The sequence below is a fragment of the Cetorhinus maximus genome, unplaced genomic scaffold (genome assembly GCF_964194155.1).
Source record: "Cetorhinus maximus unplaced genomic scaffold, sCetMax3.hap1.1 HAP1_SCAFFOLD_566, whole genome shotgun sequence".
In the NCBI taxonomy this organism is placed as follows: domain Eukaryota; kingdom Metazoa; phylum Chordata; class Chondrichthyes; order Lamniformes; family Cetorhinidae; genus Cetorhinus; species Cetorhinus maximus.
The window spans coordinates 98,545-125,807 of NW_027596508.1; the positions used below are offsets into that span (position 1 = coordinate 98,545).

General features: G+C 45.1%; 1 protein-coding gene and 1 long non-coding RNA gene across 2 annotated transcripts; one reads left to right on the forward strand and one right to left on the reverse strand.

The window, feature by feature from the left end:
* Window positions 1-536: 536 nt before the first annotated feature.
* LOC144674127 (uncharacterized) lies at window positions 537-18,369 on the reverse strand. The gene is made up of 3 exons (XR_013574475.1): window positions 18,173-18,369; window positions 17,703-17,849; window positions 537-952 (listed from the first exon to the last, which is right to left on the reverse strand). It is a non-coding gene; the product is annotated as an uncharacterized LOC144674127 (long non-coding RNA).
* Window positions 18,370-21,014: 2,645 nt separating this feature from the next.
* LOC144674125 (histone H3, embryonic-like) lies at window positions 21,015-21,419 on the forward strand. The gene has a single exon (XM_078535632.1). It carries the CDS (start codon window positions 21,015-21,017, stop codon window positions 21,417-21,419), a length of 405 nt encoding a protein of 134 aa, XP_078391758.1.
* The last annotated feature ends 5,844 nt before the right edge of the window (window positions 21,420-27,263 follow it).

The window sequence follows — 27,263 nt, forward strand, 5'->3', positions numbered from 1 at the left end:
CTGGTCAATCTGGACCTCTGGAAAGTGCCCAATTGAAAGATGCGGTGCTGTTCCTCGAGAGTGTCCTGCGCTTCATTGGCACATTGCTGGAGGCCGAGGACTGAGTGATCTGCGTAAGAGCCAGGTCGCCAGTCATTTTATTTCACCACCTTGACTCTATGAATGTGTTGGTTAGAGTTCCTGCTAATTTTTGGACGACTTTGGTATCAATTCTGTCACCAGAAAATGCCGCTATGGAACATCTGTTCAAAGTTACTGCAACTCCTACACTTACTGCTCTAAGAAACTGCCACTGAGACACTTTGCTGCCTGGTTTGGAAACACTCAGCTCATTTCAAAGTTACCTGGATCTGCACCTAAAGTGTTGCAACCTGCAAAGCTCCGTGTTGTAAGGTGGGATTGGAATGGGCGGCTAGATTTTGTGTGTTTTTTTCCAGCCGGGGCAGACACAATGGGCGGAATGGCCCCCGGTCTATGCCCTAAATTTCTTATTGTTCTATGAGACCAGGAAGAAAATATTTTCCACAGAACTCATCTTCACAGGCCAGCAGAGATCATCTTCACACAAGAGTAAACACTTTTACAAAACATGTGGCGCTTTTACACAGCCGGGAACATATTTGCAAAACAGGGAAGCATTTTACACAGCCACAGTGAAGGTCTGTCACAGTTCCACGACAGAGAGAACAGTTGTACAGCAGAAAGCACAGTTACACAACAGGAAATCTATTTTAAAAAGGGCCGATCTTCATGCAACTGCAAACACCTTTTCTCATAAATGATCAGTTTCTCCATTTCAGTTTCTTCCTGGTTTGACAGGCACTTTTTTGTGCCTGTCTTTGTGTGCCCTGGTCGTGTCTTACTGCTTCTCTGTGTGTCTTCCGCTCTGTGCTCTGTTCCCGGTGGTGTGAAGTGGGGTTGTGCAGCCAGGCTGAGCTCACCAACAGATGTCCTTTAAAAATAAATGAACAAGTGAATGGTTGCTTGGCTCCCAGGCAGCATTAATATTAATTTGAAGCTCCTGCTTCAAAGCAGAGTGGCGCAGCGGAAGCGTGCTAGGCTCATAACCCACAAGTCGATGGATCGAAACCCTCCTCTGCTGTTCAGGTTGCCATACGGACAGAAAAGAAGGATTTGAACTTCGATACAAAAACTCGGAGCCTTCATTACAGGAAATTTATATCAGCTTTATACTTCCAGTAAGCATTTCAATCTGCAACCAAACACTCAAGTTGCTTCCATTCGCACATGGACACAAGCAATAATTGTTGCAAAAATACACCAGCCCTGGGGGATCTCTCCTTTCTCTCAGCCCATTGTCCGAATGGACTTCCCCCGTTCTCTGTCGCTACATGATTATCTGAAAGAGGAAAAAAAGCCCGTGAATTAAAGAACTGATGGTTGGTGCAAGGATCGCAGTAAATACAGCAACTCGCGGGCAGCCTCGGAATGTGTGGGTTCTTCAGTGCAGTCAGGACCATTTACAGCCCAAGCACCCAAGGACATACCCCACTGAGAGCTAAGAATGGAGTGGCGCTTATCAAGGACAGAGATGCAATCCGGCTCATTGGAAAGGGGACCTTCTCCGATTTCCTCAACCGAGACTCAGTCCTCGACATGAGTGCCCTCGACCACATTCCACAGCATGTTACCCGCCACCAGCTCAGCACAATCCCAGCCCGACATGAGGTTGGAAAGGCCATCCGACAGCTAAGAACCACCAAGGCCGCCGGCAAAGGTGGAATCCCTGCCGAAACACTAAAATAGGGTGGAGAACTATTCTTAAAGAAAATACAGGACCTCATCTCCATCATCTGGAAGGAGAGCATACCAGGGTATCTCTGAGATGCCTAATTATGACTATCTTCAGAAAAGGAGACCAGACTGACTGCGGTAACTATAGAGGGGAATCTCTGCTGTCCACCACAGGGAAAGTCGTTACAAGAGTCCTCCTCAATTACCTTCTCTCCATGGCTGAAGAACTCCTGCCAGAGTCACAATGCGGATTCTGTCCATCAAACAGAACATTGAAAATGATCTTCACAGGAAGACAAGCCTAAGAAAATGCAGCGAGCAGCAGCAACCTCTTTTCATGGTCTTCTTTGACCCCACAAAGGCCTTCAACTCTATCAACTGGGAGGGACTGTGGAGCATCCTCCTGGAATTTTTCTGCCCCCAGAAAAAAGTCACCCCCCCTCCGCCTGCTGCAGGATGACATGCAAACCGTGATCCTTACCAAGGGATCTGCTGCAGACCCACACTAGTGCAAACTGGGGTCAAGCAAGTCTGTGTCATCACACCAAATCTCTTTTCCACCTCCATCACTGCAACACCCCACCCCATCTCCATGAAGCTCCTCGTCGGGGTGGAGCTACTCTACAGGACGAGCAGGAAACAGCTCAACCTACGTCACCTCCATTCCAGAACCGAGATCACCCCAGCCTGTCATCGAACTGCAGCGCGCTGACGACACTTGTGTCTGCGCAAACTCAGAGACAGAGCTCCAAACTATCATTGACACATTCACAGAGCCGTGTGATAGGAAGGGCTTTAGGCTACAAATGTGTTATTTGGAGAGGTGTTACAGAGAATGAGATATAAACACACACAGTTGAAAGTGATGGACTTTTTAGCAGGGCAGGAAGAGAGTGTTGCAGGAATTTCGATACGAGCTTCGAAATCAGAAAACATTCCCTTTGTTTTAAAGAGCCGAGAGACTGAGGGTTCCAAATGCAGAAATCTCCAAATTGAGTGAACAGGCTACTTTTTTTCAAGGTGAAATCAATCTGAATAAGTCATTTATACTTTACATCGACAGCAATCTGCCTGTTAAATCATGTGTAATTGAAGTTGATTTTGGTTTGTTTGTTAAAACAAAGTAAGAAGTAAAAACATAAGAAGCGAAATCTTGTCTTTTGGTTTTCTCATTGAGGTCATTGGGTAAATTTGATTCTATAGGTTCCCACGGAGACCTGAACAAAAGGCACGCTGGTTCCTGGGCTTTATAAATAGAAGTATCGAGCAGAAAAACAAAACAGCAATGGAGAATCGTTATAAACACTGAAATCAAAAGAGGAAATGTTAGAAAAACTCAGCAGGTCAGGCAGCATCTGTGGAGAGAGAAACAGAGTTATCATTTCGAGTCTAATATGACTCTTTTCCGGATACTCTCTTTCCCTCTCCACAGATGCTGCCAGACTGGCTGAGTGTTTCCATTCCCTGTTTTCATTTCAGGTTTCTAGCATCCGAGCTACGTCCTTTTAATCCATTCATGGATGTGGGCGTCGCTGGCTAGGCCTGCATTTATCGCCCATCCCTAATTGCCCTTGAGATGGAGATTGTGAGTTGTCTTCTTGAACCGCTGCAGCTTTATAAAATAATGGTTGGGCCAGGAGCAGGGCATTGTGTCCAACAATGATCATCACACTTTAGAAAGATGTGGCGACATTAGAGAGTGCGCAGGAAACATTGGGAAGAAATTATTTCTCTGAGAAACTTCAGTTGCCCATGATCACTGCCGTATGCTCGAAACATTTATCTCTAAATCCCTGTTTAATGCCATCCCCTACTTTATCAATACTGCTTGGAGTCATATATACATCTCCCACTAATGTTTTCCGCCCTTCGTTGCTTCTTAGCTCTACACAGATTGATTCTACATCTAGATTTTATGAACCAATATCCTCTCTCAATATTGCACTGATTTCATCGTTAAAGAAAAATGCCATGCCACCTCCTTTTCCATTTTGCCTGGCTTCCCTAAATATTGAAAACCATTGGATATTCAGTACCCAGAATTGGTCACCCTACATCCACGTCTCTATTCTCGTAATCATGTTGTGCCCGTTTACATCTATTTGCAGTGTCAATTCATCCACCTTATTCCCAATGCTCCGTGCATTCAGATACAGTGCATTTAGACTTCTCTTTTTACAAATATTTCTTTGTATTATGGCCTTATTTTGATGGACAGCACCTCCAATACAGCAGCACTCCCTCAGTAATGTACTGGAGTGTCAGTCTTACTTGTTACACACAAATTCTGGTGTGGGATTTGAAGACATATCCTTGTGTTTCAAAGCCGAGTGTGACCAAGTCAGCCCCAGTCAAAGTGTTTAAGAAATCGTCCAATCCACAGCTACATGACTAGGACAACTATGATGTCATCCTCTGGCAGGTCACATGACAGCTGGAGCCACAAGGCATCAGATTTGTGACTGGATTCAAACCCAAAATCCTGTCTCAATGATTTTTCAAATAAAGCTGTCAGCTGCTTGAAAATGCAGCAGTGAAACTTCCTTCTTGACCATGAGGAGAGCTAGGGAGACAGGAGAAAAACTAAATCCTTTAATACAACAGTTCAAAAACCATCAAGGTTGAAATCCTGAGAGGAAAAGTCAAGTTATTATTGAGAACTCTGCTGAGAGAACTTCTCTGGACAGCAGAGGAATCAGGTGAAGAACAGAGTAAATCGACACCAGTGAACAAGTCAACATCAAAATGGATCAACTCTTGTCAAGATCAATGAGTAAAAGCTGAGAGCTCCGTGCATCATCAGTTCATCAAGTGGAGATATTGTCTGGATAAAGCATTCTCTTTAGAACAAGATTTATTGAACTTAGTGGAATAGATGCATCATTGCAGAACATGCAAGTTACACTGTGATAAAGAAAGTGGGACAATTAAATTGCAAACGAGAAATTGAGTGACCTCTGAGCTCAAACACAGAGAGAGTGAATTGTAGAGTGAAGACTTTAAAACATGGATTTGTTGACAGCGGGGATTAAGTGCATCGTATGCTCTGTTGGACCTCCAAAGCAGGCTGATGGTAAATGTCAGATTCATAAAACATTAGAGAAACAAGCGCGATAAATAAAGTACAGCAGAGAACCGATAAAAAAGGAAATTAGAGCAGCAGTCAGTGAGTGCATGAGGAAGGATTAGAAGGTAACACAAGAGAAGACAACGCAGACCTTTAACAAAAAACGGAGAGTCACTGAAAGGGTCGGCTGGTTAGGAGATCAGTGGAGGCAGAGGGCTGAGGTGCTCAATGAGAACATTACATCTGTCAGCACGAAACAGAGGATGCTGCTAATGCCACAGTAAAGGAGGAGCTGGTGGAGAAACTGGATAGGATGAAAATAGATAAAGAAGAGGCAGTTAAAAGGTTGGCAGCTCTCACAGCAGAAAAGTCACCTGATCCGGATGCCATACATCCTGGATTACTGAGGGAAGGGTGGAAATAGTGGAGACTTAAGCCACAATCTTTTCATCTTTCCTTGGATATGGGAGTGATGCCAGAGAACTGAAGGTTGTTAATGTTACATCTGTGTTTAAAATAGAGAGAGATAAACCCAGTACCAGTTAGTCAAATGGTAGTGATGGGGACACGTTTAGAGACAATAATCCAGTATAAAATTCATTGTCACTTCGTAGAACATGGGTTGATAAATGACAGCCAGTACAGATTGATGAACAGAAAATCATGACTGAAATACTTAATGGTGTTTGATGAAGTTTCAGAGAACATTGACCAGGGGAGTGAGTTTGATGATGTGAGCCTGGACTTCCAAAGGTGTTTGAAAAAGTTCCATATAACAGACTTGTTAGTAAAATTCAAGCAGGTGGGATTAAATGGGCAGTGGCAGCATGGATATAAAATTGAATAAGGGGCAGAAAGGATAATGTAGAGGTGAGCGGTTGTTTTCAGAGTGGAGGGATTTAGGCAGAACCAATGCTCTGTCACGTCAGGCGGCTGTTCTATTCCCATTCTCAGAGCTCTTTTAAAATTTAATAAATTCCAGACAATATCTAAGTTTGCTGATGGCACTAGGTTAGGTGACATGGTTAGTAGTGTAGGTGGGAGCAGCAAGTTTCAAAGGATCATTGACAGATTCAGTGAGTGAACAAAAACTGTGGCCGATGGTGTTCAATATGGGGATGTGTGAGGTCACCCATCTTGGAGCAAAGAAAGATCAGAGAATTTCCTAAACAGTCAGAAACTTGGGACTGTGGAGGAGTTGAGAGTGAGAGTGAGAGCTGAATGAGGCTGGAGGGTGGATAAAGAGCAGCGGCAGAGCAGCCCGAGAGCAGCAGTGAGAGAGAGAAGGAGAGAAGAGTGAGAGCGGTGGGGGGGATAAAGAGCTGTGAGGGAGGGGTTGGAGCAAACCGGCCATGTTTATAATAAATAGTCAAAGCATGATATCAGGGGAAAGAAGGGAGCTGGTTGGTTTCTGCAGATTTCTCTAAATTGGGCTTTGATTTAAACTAGGAGCTGGAAAATTAAACATTTCAATCAGGGTAAGTGTGACAGTCAGTGTAAATGTAATAAGAGTATTAGTGCAGAGCAGGTCAAGAGATATTAAATACAATTTAGAGTTTAAACAAGGTACTCATTCGATTCTATAAGAAGGAATAGAGGTTTGTTTTCGATCACGGATGGGCAGCTGAGACCTGTTGCTTGCAGTTCCTGACCCATTTGGGAACCTCAGGCCTTGGGGGCCACATGTGTAGGAAGTCCCTGCAGCTGCTCGAGTTCGAGCTCAGGATTTCCGAAGTTGAGGGGCAGCTGGAGTCACTGCGGAGCATCGGGGAGGATGAGAGTTTCCTGGATCGTACGTTCCAGGTGGTGAACACCCCAAAGGGAGTGTGTTCAGGGTAGTAGATGGGCGGCCATCACAAGAGTAGGAAGAGGCAGGAAATGCAGGAGACCTTGGGGTCTGTGCCACCCATTGACTCAGAGACGTTTACAGCACAGAAGGACGCCAGTCGGCCCATCGTGTAAGCGCGGGTCAACAAAGATCTGACGACACTAATTTCATTTTCTAGCGCTTGGCCCATAGCCCTGGAGGCTATGGCAACGCAAGTGAATATCCAAATACTTCTTAAATTTATGAGAGTTTCTGACTGAACCACCTTTCAGGCAGTGAGTTCCGGACTCCCACCACCCACTGAGTGAAAAATATTCTCCTCAACTCCCCTCTTAACCTTCTACCTCTTCCATTAAATCTATGTCACCTGGTTATTGACCCCTCTACTAATGGAAAAAGTGCCTTCCTATCCACCCAGTCTGTGCCCCTCACAATCTTATTTACCTCTATCAGGTCCCCTCTCAATCTTTGCTGCTCCAAAGAAAACAGCCTCAGCCTATCCAATCTTTACTCATAGCTCAGAACATCCAGCCCAGGCAGCATCCTGGTAAATCTCCTCTGACCCTCTCCAGTACAATCACATCCTTCCTATAATGTGGTGACCCGAACTGCACTCAGTACTCCAGTTGTGGCTGAGACAGTGTTTTATACAGTTCCAGCATAACCTCCCCGCTCTTGTATTCTATGCCTCAGCTAATAAAGGCAAGTCGGCAGTGGCGCAGTGGTAATGCTTTGGGGACCCGGGTTCGAATCCCATCAGGGCAAGTCTAATGATGACCATGAAACCATTGTCGATCGTCGTAAAAACCCATCTGGTTCACTAATGCCCTTTAGGGAAGGAAACCTGCCATCCTTACCTGGTCCAGACCCACAGCAATGTGGGTGACTCTGAATTGCCTCCTGAACAAGGGAAATTAGGAATGGGCAACAAATGCCCTGCCCTGCGGCCTTCAGGGATCTGTGGACATGCACACTAAGGTCCCTCTGATCTTCAGTACTTTCCAAGGTCCTACAATTCAGTGTCATCCCTTACCTTGTTAGCCTTCCCCAAGTGCATTACCTCACACTTATCCAGGTTGAATTCCATTTGCCACTGCTCTGTCCACCTGACCAGTCCATTGATATCCTCCTGCAGATTACGGCTATCCTCCTCACTATTTACCACCAGGCCAATTCTCGTGTCATCCGCACACTTCTTGATCATACCCCCTACATTTAAGTCCAAATCATTAAGTACACCACAAACAGCAAGGGCCCCAGCACTGAGCCCTGTGGAACCCCACTGGAAACAAACTTCCTGCCACAGAAACATCCCTCTACCATCACCCTCTGCTTCCTGCCTCTCAGCCAATTTTGGATCCAATGTGCCACTCTGCCGTGGATCACTTGTGCACTCACTTTCTTGACCAGTCTGCCATGGGGGACCTTAAAAAAAAAGCCTAACTAAAGCCCATGTAGACCACATCAAATGTATAATCATCATCAACACTCCTGGTTAACTCCTCAAAAAATTTGATCAAATTTGTCAAACACGATCTTCCCTTAACAAATCCATGCTGACTATCCCTGATTAATCCGAGTCTCTCTAAGTGCAGATATATTCTGTCCCTCAGAGTTCTTTCTCAGGACTTCCCCACCACTGAGGTTAGACTGACAGGCCTGTAATTTCCTGATCTATCCCTTCCTCCCTTTTTTAATAATGGGACATTAGCTGTCTCCCAGTCCTCTGGTACCTCCCCTGTGGCCAGAGCAGATTTGAAAATTCCTGCCAAATCCCCTGATATCGCTTCCCTCGCCTCCCTCGCCTCCCTCAACAGGCTGGTATACATCTCATCCAGGCCTGCTGATTATCTACTTTTAGGGCCACTAAACTCTCTAGTACCTCCTCTCTCTCTATGTTAATTTCATCTAATATTTCACAGTCCTTCACCCTGATGTCTTTATCTGCGTTGTCCTTTTCCATTCTGAAGGCCAATGCAATGTATTCTTTGAGGACTTTACCCACGTCTTATGGGTCCACATACAGGTCACCTCTATGGTCCCTAATTGGGCCTACTCTTTCCCTAGTTGTTCTCTTGCTGTTTATATATTTTCAAAAAACCCTTTAGGTTTTCCTTCATTCTACCCACCAATTTTGCTCATGCATTTTCTTAGCTTCCCTAATTTCCTTATTAAGTTCCCCTTGCACTTTTTATACTCCTCTAGCACTCAGCCTTATTGAGCCCTCGGTATCTGTCATAACCTCTTTTTTCCTTAATCCTAACCTTCATGTCCCTTGACATCCAGGGTTCTCTGGACTTGGTCCTCCTCTTTGTCTTTACAGGAACATACTTGCCCGGTACTCTCGTTATTTCCTCCTTGAATGCCTCCCACTGCTCTGACACAGTTTTATCTGCAAGGAGCTGCTCCCAGTCCACTTGGGCCAAATCGTACCTCATCTTCGTAAAATTAGCCCTTCCCCAGTTTAGAACTTTTATTCTTGGCCCAACCTTATCCTTTTCTATAACTCTACTGAATCAAACTGAGTTATGGTCACAATCTCCAAAATGCTCCCCTACTGATCTGCCTTCCACCAGCCTGGGCTCATTTCCCAATATTAGGTCCAGAACTGCCTGCTCCCTTGTTGGGCTTTCTACGCACTGGCTAAAAACGTTCTCCTGGTTGCAACTTAAGAATTTTGCTCCCTCCCTACCTTGCACACTGAAACTATCCCAGTTATGTTTGGGTAGTTAAAATCCCCGACTATTACTGCCTTATTATTCTTCCACATCTCTGAAATTTAATTACATATTTCATCCTCTATCTCCCTCTCTCTCACCCAACAGCATGTTTGCCCCTTCTGTGTTTTTTAATTCTACTCATATGGCCTCATTTGATGACCCTTCCATGATATCATCCCTCCTCACTGCTATAATTGATTCCTTGATCAATACCCCCTTCCTCTTCTATCCACCTACACCCCCGTCTCCCCCTATCATGTCTGAATACATTATAACCAGGAATGTTGAGCTGCCCTTCTTTCAGCCAGGTCTCGGTCATAGCTATGATATCATTCTCCCACTTGCCAATTTGTGCCCTCAGATCATCTGTCTTATTCCTCAGGCTCCTTGCATGAAAATACATTCCACTTAGCCTTGCTAAACTCACTTCTTTCAGAAGTGGCCTATGTTTCCTCTGCCTTTCAGACTCACTTACTAGTGTTTTAACTTCTCATTCCATCTCAGCTTCTCTCCCCTCTGAACAACTTTTCAGGATCCCATCCCCCTAACAATTTAGTTTAAATCCACCCCAACAGCATTAGCAAACCTCCCCGTGAGGATGCTGCTCCCGTTCCTGTTCAGATGGAACCTGTCCAACTTGTACAGGTCCCAACTACCCCAGAAACGGTCCCAATGTCCCAGGAATCTAAAGCCCTCCCACCTGCACCATCTCTCCAGCCACGCATTCATCTGCTCTATCCTTATGCTCCTATACTCACTCCTGTGTGGCACCCGGGGTAATCCGGAGATTACCACCTTTGAAGTCTTGCTTTTCAATTTCCCACCTAATTCCCTAAAGTCTGCTTGCAGGCCCTCATTTCTCTTTCTTCCTATGTTATTGGTCCCAACATGAACCATGGCCTCTGACCGATCACCCTCCCCCCTTCAGAATGTCCTGCAGCTGTTCCGTGACATCCTTAACCCTGTACCTGGGATGCAACATACCAACCAGGAGTTACGCCTATTGCCACAGAAGCGCCTGTTTAGTCCCCTCACTAATGAATCCCTTCCCACTATTGCCACTGTCCTCCCCCACTGAGCAGCTGGACCACCCACAGTGCCATGGCCTTGGCTCTGGTTGGCCTCCTCAGAGGAACCGTCACTCTCCATGACCGAAAAACAGTTTGCAAGTGTGGTGCACTCGGGGATTCCCTCACTACCTGCCTGGTGCCCTTCTTCTGTCTGGTGGTCACCCATTCCCTCTCTGCCTGCACCTCCTTCAGCTGCAGGGTGACCACGTCCTGAAACGTGCTATTCATGAGCCTCTGAGCCTCATGGATGCACCGTAGTGCCCCCATCTGCCGCTCAAGCTGCTAAACCAGGAGCTCGAGTTCCTCCAGTCGGAGGCACCTCCTGCACACATGGTCATCCAGACCGCCGGGAGAGTCTAGGATTTCCCACATAGCGCAGGATGTGCAAATCACAGCACTGAGCTCCCCAGGCATAACTTAACTAAATCGAATATGGACTCTTGCTTTTATTTTACCCTTACTCCTACTTGAGTCTCGCTGCTTTAACCTCTCTCTCCCGAAGTCTTGCTTGTTTAACCTCTCCCTCCGGAAGGGTCTGTGTTTTAACCTCTCTGTCCCAAAGTCTCTGTTTTAACCTCTCTCCCGAAGTCTCTGTTTTAACCTCTCTCCCGAAGTCTCTGTTTTAACATCTCTCCCGAAGTCTCTGTTTTAACCTCTGTTTCCCGAAGTCTCTGTTTTAACCTCTGTCTCCCGAAGTCTCTGTTTTAACCTCTCTCTCAAAGTCTCTGTTTAACCTCTCTCTCCCGAAGTCTCTGTTTTAACCTCTCTCTCGAAGTCTCTGTTTAACCTCTCTCTCCCGAAGTCTCTGTTTTAACCTCTCTCCCGAAGTCTCTGTTTTAACCTCTCTCTCCCGAAGTCTCTGTTTTAACCTCTCTCCCGAAGTCTCTGTTTTAACCTCTCTCTCCCGAAGTCTCTGTTTTAACCTCTCTCTCCCGAAGTCTCTGTTTTAACCTCTCTCCCGAAGTCTCTGTTTTAACCTCTCTCTCCCGAAGTCTCTGTTTTAACCTCTCTCCCAAAGTCTCTGTTTTAACCTCTCTCCCGAAGTCTCTGCTTTAACCTCTCTCCCGAAGTCTCGCTGTTTCAACCTCTCTCCTGAAGTCTCTGTTTTAACCTCTCTCTCCCGAAGTCTCTGTTTTAACCTCTCTCCCGAAGTCTGTTTTAACCTCTCTCCCGAAGTCTCTGTTTTAACCTCTCTCCCGAAGTCTCTGTTTTAACCTCTCTCCCGAAGTCTCTGTTTTAACCTCTCTCCCGAAGTCTCTGTTTTAACCTCTCTCTCCCGAAGTCTCTGTTTTAACCTCTCTCTCCCGAAGTCTCTGTTTTAACCTCTCTCTCCCGAAGTCTCGCTGTTTTAACCTCTCTCTCCCGAAGTCTCTGTTTTAACCTCTCTCTCCCGAAGTCTCTGTTTTAACCTCTCTCCCGAAGTCTCTGTTTTAACCTCTCTCTCCCGAAGTCTCTGTTTTAACCTGTCTCTCCCGAAGTCTCTGTTTTAACCTCTCTCCCGAAGTCTCTGTTTTAACCTCTCTCTCCCGAAGTCTCGCTGTTTTAACCTCTCTCCCGAAATCTCCCTGTTTTAACCTCCCACCCGAAGTCTGTTTTAACCTTTCTCTCTCCCGAAGTCTGTCTGTGTTAAGCTCTCTCTCCCGAAGTCTCGCTGTTTTAACCTTTCTCTCCCGAAGTCTCTGTTTTAAATTTTCTCTCTCCCGAACTCTCTGTTTTAACCTTTCTCTCTCCCGAAATCTGTTTTAACCTCTCTCTCTATCCTGAAGTCTCTATTTTAGCCTCACTCTCCCAAAGTCTCACTGTTTTAACCTCTCTGCTCCCGAACTCTCGCTGTTTTAGCCTCTTCCTCCCGAAGTCCCTCTATTTTAACCTCTATCTCCCACAGTCACTGTTCTCACTGTCAAACTGGTACTCAGAATTGCAGACTGCTGGGAATGGTGACACCCTGAAGGAGTGCAGTCCAGACCATGGCATCAATGGGCAAGAAACTGCACAGGTTGGAACAGCAAAGAGTAGAAACGCAGTCATTATTGGAGATTTCATAGTCAGGCGGACAGACAGGCTTTTCTGTTCCACATGGTGTGTTGTCTCCTTGGGGCCAGGGTAAAGGACATCATGGGGAGGGTGCAGATTATTCCGCAGGGGGAAGGGAGTGAGCCAGAGGTTGTGGTACACGTCAGTATCAATGACACAGGGGGGACAGGTATTGAGGTCACTCGGTCAGAATTTCAGCAGCTCAGGAGGTCGTTAAAATGTAGGATGTCGAAGGGAGTAATCTCTGGATTACTGCCAGTGCCACGTGATAGTGAGAGTAGAAATGTAGGAAGAAATAGGGAGCATCAATACATGGCTTGAGGCCAGTGCAGGAGGTGGGAGAGCCTTTAGATTCTTGGGACATTGGGGCCAGTTCTGTGACAGGAAACACCTATTCGAAAGGAACAGGTTGTACCTTAACAAGACTGGGACCAATGCCCTCATGGGGAGGGTCATTCATATGGTTGGGGGGGATTTGTACTGAACTGGCAGGGGGTGAGCCCCAGTATATAGAAGTAGAAAAGAGGAATAACTAGAGAAGGAAGTAGAACCATATAAGATAGGAGTAGATGAAGAAGGAATCTAAGAGGAATACAAGGACAGGTTTACAATGTATGTGCGTAATCGCACAAAGAGCGGTGAATAAAGCTGGTGAGCTAGAAGCACAAAGAGCCATGTGGGAAAATGATGTGGGGGCAATGATGGAAACGTGGTTTAAAAATGGTGAGGATCGGGTTCATATTCAAGGCTACAAAGTGTTCAGAAAAGAGAGAGAAGGAAAAAAATGGAGGTGTGGTGAGATAGAGAAGCAAATACGCAGGGAAATCACAGAGATGTATAAGAACTATAAAGCGGTGATATCTGGGGATTTTGGAAATGTGTTTAGGAGAACTTCTTCGACCAGGATGTTCTCAGTCCAGTTAGGAAGGAGGCATTGCTGGATCTGGTGCTGGGGAATGAGGTGGGCCAAGGTTGGCCGCGTGAACCAAGTGTCTGTGGGTGAACCCTTGGGTAAGAGTGATTGGAAGGGAGCGAACTTCAATGGGGGGAGAGGGGATTTAGCCAGGGTGAAATGGAACCAGAGACTGACAGGAAAAACTGTAACAGAACAATGGGTGATCTTTCAGGAGGAGATGTGTCAGGTACAGACTAGGTACTTTCCAATAAGGGGGAAAGGGAGGGGAACCAAAGCCTGGGCTCCTTGGATAATGAGGAAGATAGGAAATATGATGAAACAATGAAGCATATGATGTATGTCAGATGAATTCTTCAAGTGAAAACCAGGTCACTGCTATTGTATGAGAGTGTGGAATTAACTCTCTCTCTGCCCATCTCTGTTACTGTATGTGAATGTGGAATTAATTAATCCCCAATATCAGTCAATCTGCACAATTAACTCCCTATCCGTCATCTCTGTTGCTATGTTTCAGGGCAGAATTATGATAACTTTCTACCTATCATTAAACATTAGTCTGTCTGAGTGTGAAATTAATTCAGTATCTGTCAGCCTCTACTGCTGTATGTCAATGTGGAATTAAATCTCCCTCATCTCCATTACTGTGTGTGAGTGCACAATGAACTCTCATCTGTCAGTATTTGCTTCTGAGTTTCAGTGTGGAATTATCTCTCTGTCCATCTTTGTTAGTGTGAGAGGGCAGAATTAATTCTGTATCTGGTATTCTATATTACTGTATGTAAGTGGGGCATTAATTCTCTGTTCATCTCTGTTATTGCATGTGAGAGTGGAATTAACTGTCAGCCTTTGGTACTGTATATGAGTGCAGCATTTCTTTCTCTCGATGAGTGTAATTGAATATGGAATTAACTCTCTCTTTGACAGTCTCTGTTACTTTATGTGAGTGTGAATGAATTCTCTATCCTTTAGTCTCCAATAGTTTACTTTAGTGTGGCATTAACACACTGTGAATCTCTGTTACTGTCTGAGTGTGGAATTCACTCTCTGTCCATCTATAATAATGTGATTGTCATTAATTCTCAATCCGTCAGTCTCTGTTACTCTATGGAAGTGGGTCACTTTCAAGTTAGCAAACTGCAACCAGTAGAGAGTCACAGGGATCAGTGCCGGGTTCTCAGCTATTTACATTCTATATTAATGACTCAGATGAATGGAGAGAGCATCACCAAATTTTCAGACAATACATAGATAGGTGGGAAAGCAGGCTGTGAGGGGACACAAAGAGTCTGCAAGAGGATATAGAAAGGTTAAGTCAGTGGGAAAACATTTGTCAGATGGAATACAATGTGGGGAACATTGATGGGAAGAATAGAAAAACAAAACATTATTCAAATGATATATATACTAATGGACTAGACTGTGGTGTGCAGCGAGATGAGAAATCTCAAAATTTGCAGATGATCCGAAGATTGGAAACATTGTCAACTGTGATTGGGATAGTCTTGAACTCCAAAAGGACAAAGACATGTTGGTGGATTGGGCAGGCAAGTAGCAGCTGAAGTTCAATGCATAGAAGTGTCAGGTGATTCATTTTGGTAGGAAAAATATAGTGAGACAGTATTAAATAAAGGGACAGCCTTTAAAGGAGGTGCAGGAACAGAGGCACTTCATTGTATATGTACATCAATCACTGAAGATTGTGGGGCATGTTGAGGGAGAAGTTAATAAAGCATATAGAATCTCAGGCTTTATTAATAGGGGCACTGAGTACAAGATTCTGTGATTCTGTGAAGAGTAAGGAGGTCATGTTGAACTTGGATAAGTCACTTTTTAGGCTTCATCTGGAGTACTGTGTCCAGTTCTGGGTGTCATTCTTAAGGAAGGATGTGAAGGCATTGGAGACAGTACAGAGGAGATTCACAAGAATGATTCCAAGATAAATGACTTGGATATAAATGTAGGGGGAATGATCAAGAAGTTTGCAGACAATACAAAAATTGGCCGAGCAGTTGATAGCGAGGAGGATTTCTGTAGACTGCAGGAAGATATCAATGAACTGATCAGGTGGGCAGAAAAGTGGCAAATGGAATTCAACCCAGAGAAGTGTGAGGTGATGTATTTTTTTTATTCATTCATGGGATGTGGGTGTCACTGGCTAGGCTAGCATTTATAAACCATCCCTAAGAGGGCATTTAAGTATCAACCACATTGCTGTGGGTCTGGAGTCTCATGCAAGGCCACAATACATGGGAGGATACTGAGAGGTGTTGAGGAAGTGAGGGACCTTGAAGTGAGTTTCCACAGATCCCTGAAGGTAGCAGGACAGGTTCATAAGGTGGTTAAGATGGCATATGGAATCCTTTCACTTATTAGCTGAGGCATAGAATATGAAAGCAGGGAGGTTATGCTGAAACTACGTCAAACATTAGTTAGGCCACAACTTGAGTAGTGTGCAGTTCCGGTCAACTCATTGCGGAAAGGATCCAATTGTAGTAGAGAGAGTCCAGAGATTTATGAGGGTGTTGCCAGGACTGGAAAATCGCAGCTATGAGGAAAGATTGGATGGATTGGGGTTGTTCTCCTTGGAAGACAGGAAGCAAAGGGGAGATTTGATTGAGATGCACAAAATTGTGAGGGGCCTGGATAGAGTGGATGGGAAGGGCCTATTTACTTTAGCAGTAGGGAAGTCTTGCTACAGCTACACAGCATTGGTGAGACTACACCGGGAGTACTGTGTTTTGTTGGAGTCTCCTTATTTAAAGAGGGATATAACTGCATAGGGGCACTTCAGAGAAGTTTGATTAGACTGACTCCTGAGATGAAGGAGTTGTCTCATGAGGAATGTTTAAGCAGGTTGGGCTGATTTGCATAGGAGATTCGAAGAATGAGAGGTGATCTCATTGAAACAACTAAGATTCTGAGGGGGTTTGACAGGGTAGATGTTGAGAGGGATGTTTCCATTTGTGGGGAAAAAGGAACCAAAGGGCACAGTTTAAAAATAAACATTTCCCATTTAAGACAAAAATGGGAAGGAATTTCTTCTCTCAGAGCGTCCTTAATCTTTGTAATTCTCCACCTTAGAGAGCAGTGGAGGCTGGGTCATTGCATATATTCATGCTGAGTTAGACAGATTTTTCATCGGCAGGAGAGTCAAGGGTTATAGGGCAGGTGGGAGAGTGGGTTTGAGGCCACAATCAGATCAGCCATGGTCTTATTGAATGGTGAAGCTGGCCCGATGGGCTGAATGGCCTCCTCCTGCTTCTCTTTCTTATATTTTTAATTTGTCAGTGTGGGATTGACCCTCTGTCTGTTAGTCTCTTTTGCTGTATTTCAGCGTGAAATTAACTCAGCCTTATCTGCATGTGAGTGTGGAATTGATTCTCTGTCCATCACTTACTGAATGTGAGTGTGTAATTTACATCTCTGTCAGTCTCTGTTACGGTTGAGAGTGGAACTATCTCTCGAGCAGCCTATGATACTGTATATGAGTGTGGAATTCACTCTTTGTCAGCCTCTAGGTGTATTAGAATATGGAATTAACTCATGTCAGTCTCTGTTACGGTATGTGAGTGTGGAATTATCTCTATCGCTCAGTCTTGGTTGCTGTGAGTGTGGAATTCTCTTTTCCAGTCTTTGTTCTGACATCTGAGAGTGGAGTTAAGACCTCTCAATTTCCATTAATATTTCAGTGAGGAATTAACTTACAACAACAGAGGCTGAGAGAAATTAAGAGAGTTAGTTCCACACTCTCATATTTGTCTGTCTGTGTTACTGTGTGTGAGTGAGGAATAAACAAACAATTTGTCAGGCTCTGTTACTGAGTGTGTGGAATTAACTCTCTATCAGTCAGTCTCTGTTATTGTGCCTGAGAATGTAGTAGAGGCAGGTTCAATTAAGGAATTCAAGAGAAAATTGGATTATTATCCAAAAAGGAAAAATGTGCAGGGCTATGTGGAAAAGGCGGTGAAGTGGCAAGAGGTGATTTGCTCCTTCAGAAGGCCAGCATAGAATATAATGGGCAGAATGGCCTCTGTCTGTGCTGTAATCATTCTATGATTCGATGAATTAACTTTCCGTCAATCTCTCTTACAATATATGAGTGTGGGTGGAATTAACACCATCTGTCACTCTCTGCTGTTACATGTGAATGTGAAATTTACTTCCTGTCAGTCTCTGTTACTATACAAGAAACAGTAAATGACCTTATATCAGAAATGCTTGGGCCCTACTGTTCTCAAAAGTGCTCGCAGTTAAACCCACCACCTTCTCCTCTCTCTACTCTCCAGTTCTAAAACAGCCAACAAGAACATACCTTCAAAGTAAGCGAGGATCGACTTCCATGTCCAACATCCATTCTGATTCAAAAGTGTTCTTCAATTGTCAGTTTGAGTTTCTGACCTTGGTTTTGTGAGCAACACCTGCAACAATTCACTGACAACATCATGTGGATAGTGGCAATCTGAAATAAAGAGAGAAAATGCTGGAAATACACAGCACATCAGACAGCAAATGTGGAGAAAGAAACGTTCACATTTCAAGCTACTGACAATCAACCTGCAATAAAACACTTACTAACATCTGCCCATGGTGACTGCAGTTCCCACAATTCCCTGCATCCCAGAAACGGCTCTATCAAATGCACTGACTTCCCCGGCATTGAGAGTGCGCATGCTCCCCAGGGCCGGCCCCGGGTCATTCTGAGGTCGAACTTATCGGCCCATTTCACCAATATGCTTATGTCCTTTTGAAGTTTAACACTCTCCTCCTCACAGTTCACAATACCTCCAAGTTTCATGTCATCCGCAAATTTTGAAATGGTGTCCCATACACCAAGCAGTCGGTCAACAATATATATCAGAAAGACCAGGGGATCTAATGCCGTCCCCCGGGTCCCCCGCCGCACGTCCGACGGGCCCGGCGGCTTTCATTCGGGCTCTGAGAACCGCTGAGACTCGGTGTTACTGAGGCTGCGCTCGATCAAGCTCCTTGCGCATGCGCGGCTAGACAGGATTTCCTTTACGATTTGGTGCGCTTGCGCAGTGCGGCCATTCTGATCGAGAATGGCCGTTTGAAATCACCCAGAGCATTCTGGGAATTCTGTCTGCCATTTTAGCATTACTGTAACGCGGGAGGAAGAGCCTAATAAATATCAACTTCACTCTATTTTCCATCCCAGAATTTCATACTCAGGTAATGATGGAGTGATAGTGAACGAGAGAAGAACATTCAGACTGTGCCCGCTCTTTGTGAGAAATGGGCTGGTCTCCACTGGTGTGTGTTTGCAGCAATTGCAGCTCGTGTTCTTGTGTGAACAAATGCAATTTGAGATGTTTGTTGCCGATTGAAGTGTTTACAGGAAGCGAGATTCCAATGTTAATGCCTGCAAACTGAAATGATAAATCAGATAAGTTTGTGAGTGGCAGCAAATATTTCTCTTAGTTGGGAAAGTAATTAACAGAGGATGGTTACTAATCCTACCGCCCACATAGTCATCTATGTTGTTTACATAAATGATGAATAATAGGGGACCCAGCACAGATCCCTGTGGTATGCTACTGGACACTGACTTGCAATCACTAATGCAGCCTTCTGTCATCACCCTGTCTCCTACAACGAAGCCAATTTTGAATCCACCTTATCAAATGACCCTGTGTCCCATGTGTATTTGCCTTCTTTATAAGTCTCCCATGTGGTACCTTGTCAAAGGCTTTGCTGAAATCCATAAAAACTATATCAACTGCACTTCCCTCATCTACACACCTGGTCACCTCCTCAAAAATTCAAACAAATTTGTTAGGCATGACCTCCCTCTGACAAAGCCATGCTGAATATCCCTGATCAAAACTTTCCTCTCCAAGTGGAGATAGATTTTCTCCTTCAGAATTTTCTCCAATAGTTTCCCTAACCATGACGTGAGACATACTGGCCTGCAGTTCCCTGGCTTATCTCTACAACCCTTCTTAAATAGAGGAACCACATTAGCTGTTCTCCAGTCATCTGGCACCTCCCCCGTGGCCAGGGAAGAATGGGAACAGGTTTCCTTTGTCTACCTGATCTAAACCTGTAATAATCTTGTACACCTCACTCAGACCAACCCTCAATCTCGGTTGCTTCAAGGAGAGCTGCTCCAGATTCCGCAAACAAACCTTGCAACTGTAATCCCTCATGCCTGGAACTATTCTAGTAAATCTTCTTTGCACCCTCTCAAAGACTCTCACATCCTTCCAAAAGTGTAGTGACCAGAAATGGATGCAATATTGTAGTTGCAGTCCAACCAGAGCTTTAGAAAGGTTAAACATAATGTTCCTGTTTTTATGCTCAGTACCTCTGTTGATTAAAGCAAAGATCCCATCTGCTTTCCAAACTACACCCTCAAAATCTCCTGTCTCCTTCAATGATCTAAAGACTCTCAGTCCCTCTGACCTTGCACAATTTTTAGAACTGGACTATCATGTTTATACTGCCTCTTTTCTGTCAAAATGCAGAACTGTTCCTGCGTGTGGGATTAATAATATGTCTCTGTTACAATATCATTAAGATCTGAGAATGCAGCTTCTGCCTCTTCATGAGAATCTTTCTGGGTAAAACCAGAGTTTACTCGGATTTTTGCAACTGTTGCATTACCTGAGTCTCACCGCCCTCACTCACTCTGTCTCTGTCAATCCCTCCACCCCCTCTCTCTTGAACTCCACATGAAGGCGGGATACTGTTGTTTCGTGGCTGAGTGCACACAATCTGTATCTTTAAATGATCAAAAATAATTCTGCTTGTGAACAAGATAATAATTTAAACCAGTTACAGTTTAACCCAGGCATAGCTGTGATTGGCTGCAGTCCCCTGAACCTGGGGAACAGACACTGTGAGCAGCTCCGGTCTCAGAGGGTTTAACAGTTACTGAGCTGGGAACCTACAATGAATTCCCGAGAATCCACAGCTCAGGCCGAGAGAAGAGGAAATCCTGTCCTGGGAGCTGTAATTCTGAGACACAGTTTGTCTTGTCAGTGTGTAGATGTGAACATTGTATCAGCGAGAGTGTGTTAAAGGGGCGGGCGGGTTAGACTAATGTCACTGTGTTTGTGTGTCCGGCCTCAGCGCCAGATTTCCGAGTCATTCTTGTGTAAAATCACAAGATTTCCCTGTCATAGGATCGCGCTGCTCCCCTGCTTAGCCCTGAAGAGAGAATTTAAGGCAATTTTTTCGCTTATTTCATGATTTTACTGGAAACACAGAGAAGAAGTCAGCGCTCGACTGAGAGGGCGCGATCAAAGCAGCAAAGAAACGAGTTTACATCGAAATTGCAGGGATGCGGTCACCTACACTGAACACGCCAAGCGCCAAACGGTCACTGCCATGGATGTGGTGTACGCTCTGAAACGCCAGGGCCGCACTCTCTATGGATTCGGCGGCTGAACAACTTTACCCTTTCTACCAAACACACAACAAAGGCTCTTTTAAGAGCCACCCACCGTCTCACAGAGAGAGCAGAGACCTCGGAACGCGAGGTGGGATGTGCGTGTGTTTGATTGGAATTCTCAATTTGGGCTCCAGCCAATTACTGTTCGGGGCGGTTCCTCACACAGTTTAAAAATGCGGATTGTAGGCCAGACTGTAATCGGTTCAGAAAATGGTCAGGACCAAGCAAACACCGCGCAAATCGACTGGAGGGAAAGCTCCCCGCAAACAGCTGGCTACCAAAGCGGCCCGGAAGAGCGCTCGAGCCACGGGCGGAGTGAAGAAGCCTCATCGCTACGAACCCGGCACTGTGGCTCTGAGGGAGATCCGCCGCTACCAGAGGTCCGAGCTGCTAATTCGCAAATTGGCTTTCCAGCGCCTGGTGCGAGAGATCGCTCAGGACTTTAGCGTCTTGCTCGCCCAGGGCTCGGCCGTCATGGCCCTGCAGGAGGCCAGCGAGGCTTACCTGGTGGGGCTCTTTGAGGAAGCCAAACTGTGCGCCATCCACGCCAAGCGAGTTACCATCATGCCCGAAGACATCCAGCTGGCCCGCCGCATCCGCGGGGAACGCGCCTAAAACCCGGCTTAAGCACCAAACACAACAACGGCTCTTTTAAGAGCCACTAAATCAAATAATGAAAGAGCTGTGACCGGCGTTTAGAACAGAAATTAATTCGGCCGCTCAGACTCGAATCTCGTAAGTAATCGGCATAGAATTTAAACCGTCCCACCCCCATGGGAAGTAAAGAAAATGCTGCCTATATGAGCAATTGAGATCGGAGACAGCCCTTTTCACAGACTGCGTGCGGGCAGATGCAATTGAATCAGATCCTGTCCGGGCGCAACACTCGCTGTGAAACCCGCTTGTGAATTTCCTCATGTCGCTCTCGTAATTGCATCGAATAGATTCGGTATTTTTGACATTGATGGATTTACAGAATGATTGTTTCTGATATCCTGTCCATAAATAGTTCACTAACAAAAGCGGGAGATGTGTGAGCAGAGAAACAGCGCTATCCAGAGCGGGAACTGAAAACACAAGATAACAAATCAGAAACAGATAAATCCACCGTTACAATAACTCCATCTCTGACCCTCCTGACAGTGAGCAGCCCTTTCCCGTGAGTGGCTCTGGAAAGAGCCTTTGGGTTATTAGATCACATTGTGGCCGCTTCACTTCCTCTGGGAGCGCTCAGCGCTGGTTTTCATGGGCAGCAGCACGGCCTGGATATTAGGCAGCACCCCGCCCTGAGCGATGGTCACCCCTCCCAGCAGCTTGTTGAGCTCCTCGTCGTTGCGGACGGCCAGCTGCAGGTGTCTGGGGATGATGAGTGTCTTCTTGTTGTCCCGGGCCGCGTTACCGGCCAGCTCGAGGATTTCAGCCGTCAGATACTCGAGCACAGCAGCCAGATAGACCGGGGCTCCGGCACCCACACGCTCAGCATAGTTGCCCTTTCTCAGGTGCCTGTGAACACGGCCCACCGGGAACCGCAGTCCAGCCCGGGAGGAGCGAGACTTGGCCTTGGACTGAGCTTTACCGCCGGTCTTTCCTCTTCCAGACATTTCCACAATCTCACAAACACTTTCACAGAGAATGAGGAAATCCTCTAACATTCGCTTCTCTTATATCTTCGGGATGAATGGTGCTGCGGGCATTGCTGATTGGTCACTTTGTGCTGCGTCTCATAATGTTGTTCATATCACCAACCTGATATCTACTGAACTCACCAATCCGGAGACTCCACGGAGTGAGGGCGGAAAATAACGGTGCCAAATTATCAGATTCCAACCTTTTTTATTTCAAATGCTGAAAGCCCGCCAAAATGTTATGCAACGAATAAAGGACACAATACCGTACTAATTGGAAATAGGCATTTAGTATGGGAATGTTGGATGCACTTAATCTCGCTCTCTCTTTCCCTTGTCTACAGTTTGTCTGTATCTGTCCGTTTCTGATTTTCGTCCTGGCTTTATCTGTATCTAAAACAAGCCGAAAATAACGGCGCCAAATTTACAGAATCCAAACTTTTCTTTTTATTCGATATGGAAAAAACCGCCGATATATTTATAAAACAATAAATAGATTTCATATAGAAAATCCCATTAATATTTAACTCTATCTGACGAAAAAATTTTGCCAATATCGGTCCGAGATGGGACTATTTCACATTTTATACCAAGTTCCAGATTCGCTTTTAGAATCCGGGATCCATTTCGGTTAATTTCAGTCCTTTTTGAAACCCTCTAACCAGCCGGCAGAAAGTCTCATTTTCATATCTCTAAAAACGGACGGTATATTTTAGATATTCGTGGGAATCAAAAGTGAACATTTTTGGTGTAAATTTGCCAGCGTTGTGACTGAAGGTTCCTGCACAACCGGGGCTGATAGGAAATGAACTGATCGATTATTGAGGCCAAACTTGACCAGAACTGGAAACTGACGCATTTTCGCTCTATTATCTCTCTCTCCAAAGCCAGGGAAAGGGGCCGAATATAAACGCGTCTGAGAACAAAGCGCAGTCATTAATTTATGGGGTATTATTAATGAGACCAACAATTGAACGAGGGTTAAATCTACATTACCGAGAATCGCTGTGATTGAGACGTGATCAAAATAACAATTAGACCATTCGGAAAGCTTCATAGTAAAATCATAAATATCATTAACACAACTACCGGCAGCGACACCGAACACAGCCAAGCATCAATGGAAACATCGATAAGGACAGGATTCGAACGAGAGCGTGTAAAACACAGTTCACCAACAGTCCATCGCCTTACCCTCTCGGCAACACCACAGAAGCCATGACACTATGGAAACATTACGATGCAGAAAGAGGCCATTCAGCCTGTCATGTCTGTGCCACCAAAAAAAAGAGCGAGCCGCTGATTTTAATCGGACTTTCCTGTACCTGGTCCGTAGCTTTGCAGGTGACAGCGCTTCAGGCGCAGATTCAAGTGCCTTTCCAATGAGTTGGTCGTTTCAGCCTCAACCACCGATTTAGGCAGTGAATTCCAGACACCCGCCACCCTCTGCGTGAAAAAGATATTCCTCGTGTCCCCTCTAATCCTTCTGCCAATCACCTCAAATCTATGCCCCCCAGGTAATTGACCCCTGAGCTAGGGAAGACAAGTCTTTATTGTTTACCATATCTAGGTCCCTCATAATCTTTTTGCACCTCAATTAGGTCACCCCCTCAACCTCCACTGTTCTAAGAAAACAACCCTAGAATATCCAATCTTTCCTCACAGCTGCAATTTTCAAGCCCTCGTAGCATTCTTTTAAATATTCTCTGCACTCCCTCCAGAGCATTTGTGTCCTTCCTGTAATGTGATGACCAGAACTGTGCACAAAATTCCAGCTGTGGCCTAACCAGCGTTTTATAGTTTTCCAGCATTATATCCCTGTTTTTGTATTCAATATTTCGTTCAATAAAGGAAAATGTTCCGTTACCACCTTGTCCCCCTGTCTTGCCACCTTCAGGGAAATGTGGACATGCACTCCAAAGTGTCTCCCTTCCGCAACCTGTCTCAATATTCTCCCGTTTATTGAGTGTACCCTTTCTTTGTCTGCCCTCCCCAAATGCATTACCCCAAACTTTCTGGGATTGAATTCCATTTGCCAATTTTCTGACCACTCAACCAAACCATGTATGGCATCTTTCAAATCACATTCTGCCCTCTTTGCAGCCTTGGTCCAAACATGGAGAAACAGCTGAACTCAAGCCGTGAGGTTCAAGTGTTGACTTATGTTCAGGGAAGCATTTGACCTAGTGCGGGCATCAAGGAACCCCAGCAAAACTGAAAGTTCATGGAAATAAGGCGGGAAACTCTGCACTGTTTGGAGTCGTCCCCGGGGTTTCTAATACATTCCAAAAGAATTCCAGCAGGAACAGTAATTCGCTTTTGTTTCATACACTATGGGTGACAATGAAACGATCCCTTGACTGCACTTTGTAGCACAGGTGGCTTGTTGATCTCCGGCCATGATTCACGCCTTGGGATTTTCATTTTATTAATGTGCGAGAGGTCCCGGGTTCAATTCCCGGACGAGCCCATCGGGCACCTTAATGCAGTAATTTTTTTCGCGCTCGAGGTGGTGGCAGTTCCGGAAATCAGGACCAGGTTTGAACACCCGGGAAGTCATTGCAGGGAATGCATCACTTCAACACGCGTGATGAAAATGAATGTCAAGTTTAAAGAACGTTTCTCCGTGCCATGAGACTCTGAATTTATCCCTATGCGTCAAATAAGGCAACTCCCTCCGTGTGGATTCAGGTAGGAGGCTGATTGCACTCAGTTACAATCTTGACTGAAAGGGCAAGCAGAGCTGGGAACCCCAAAGTTTCATTTCAATTTACCACATTTTAACTGTGTTCTGATGCTTGCAGTGAGCTGGGAGGGGTTTCTTTTGCAACCAAATGCTTGTAAGTTCCGGTCTTTCAGCGCTGGATTTTCACACTGTGTAGATGTTTGATATCAGGTTGAAGTGATTCACATCAGTCGGTTTACAACAGTCCCTGATCTGATGTGATTGGCATTTATGTTAATGGCAGAAACTACATTTCCACCTTTACACATCTGGCCGAATATTCAGGGCCTGTACCAAAGAGGATCATTTATTTCAACAGTTCATGAATGCAAAAAGTATAGAAGGGGGTTTAATTTGTGCCGAGCTGGCCGAGAGGTTAAGGTGATGGAATAAAAATCCATTGTTTTTTGCACGTTAAGGTTCGAATCCCACCTGGGTCGTTGTTTCATCAACTGTTTCTTCCTTGGAGGGGTGATTTTGCAGAAGGTCTGCCTGGAATCACTGATCTGATCCTCCAACCCAAGTTCTGAGGGCAGATTGCATAGAGTTTTCTTCTAAGATCTCCGTTGCGATTTTATTGTTAACAATAACTTGGGGATTCGATTTAGAGTCCATTCGACTTAATATTTCGATCTCTCTCTAAGGGGAGTTAGTGGAGCAGAAATATTCCGGGGATTTGGGTTCATTTCCCAACATGGCTCCTGGTGGAAATTAAACTCAATAATTAAAACCTGCAATTAAACGCTAATCTCAGTGATGGTTCACTGATGTCTTCCCTGGCCGGACCTACATATGAGTTTGATTCCTAACTGCCCGCTGAGAAATCCACGGAGTTCAAGTACAATTTGGGATGTGTAACAAAGACTGGCCTTGCGAGCGACGCTCACATCCCATGAAATATTGTTTTCACTTTTTGAAATACAAGCGTTAGGCCACCCCTCAGCCTTGTTATTACAAGAGAATAAAGATCCAAACTGTCAATCCTTTCGTCCTTGTATACCACGCATTGCATTTTTTTGTTATTTATTCTTCTTCTGTGGGCTGTGGGCGTCAATTGCACGGCCAGAACTTCCTGCCCTTCCCTAATCTCCCTCGAACTGGATGGCTTGCTCAGTAATTTCCGAGGGCAGATAAGAGTCAACCATATCCCCATGTGCATGGAGTCACATGTAAGCCAGACCAGGTCAGGACGGCAGACTGTTTCCTCTTAAGTGCATTGGTGAACCAGATGGTTTTTTACAACAATCGACGATAGTTTCATGGCCGTCATTACAGAGACCAGCTTTCAATTCAAGAATCATGAAATAATTGAATTTCAATTCCACGAGCTGCCACGGTGGGATTTGAACACTTGCCCCCAGAGATGAGCCTGGGCCTCTGGATTCCGAGACCAGTGACATCATCTTTCATCCCTGGAAACAACAACTGAACATTCAGCGAATCATTCAGCCGCTTGATGAGGAAATTGGAATTCCCTCCGCAGCATTTTATTAAACTGATTAATGCAAAACCTTTTGTTCAATTGGAAATATCATTATTTTCTCGACATTAGTCATATATTGTGGATTTCTTAGTAACGGAACAAAATCCAAAGATGTGTGAGGGATGAATGCACCAGGTAACAAGGAAATACATTCTGAGAAAGAGCTCCGCATTGTTTGGATGAAAAAGCAGAACTTGCAGCTGACGAGTGGGAACCTGGTTTACTGGACGTTCCACCAGATTTCTGTATGAAGCAACGAGACAGGACACGAAACTGCTATCTTCTGATTACACCATAATGTACATTGAAGTCAGACGCCTGATCCATTCGGACCAGGCTACCATTCCTTCCAGCCGGATAATGCCTTGTCCATAAAAACGGTGCTGCATTTATGTCTCTTGGATTTTTGAATGATCCACTGATTCCCAGAACCTTGGCCTCGGGATCTCAGATTGATTTTGGATCATGAAGTCAGTTCCTATTGTCCGCACCTCTCCTCAAAATGTCGCTGCATTTTTTTTGTCCTCTCTACATCTTTGCTCCTTGACCTTCGCTCAATCGCTGGTAAATTCCTGAAATAAAAACACAGAACATCCCCTTCATCCAAACCACTTCGAAAGGAATTC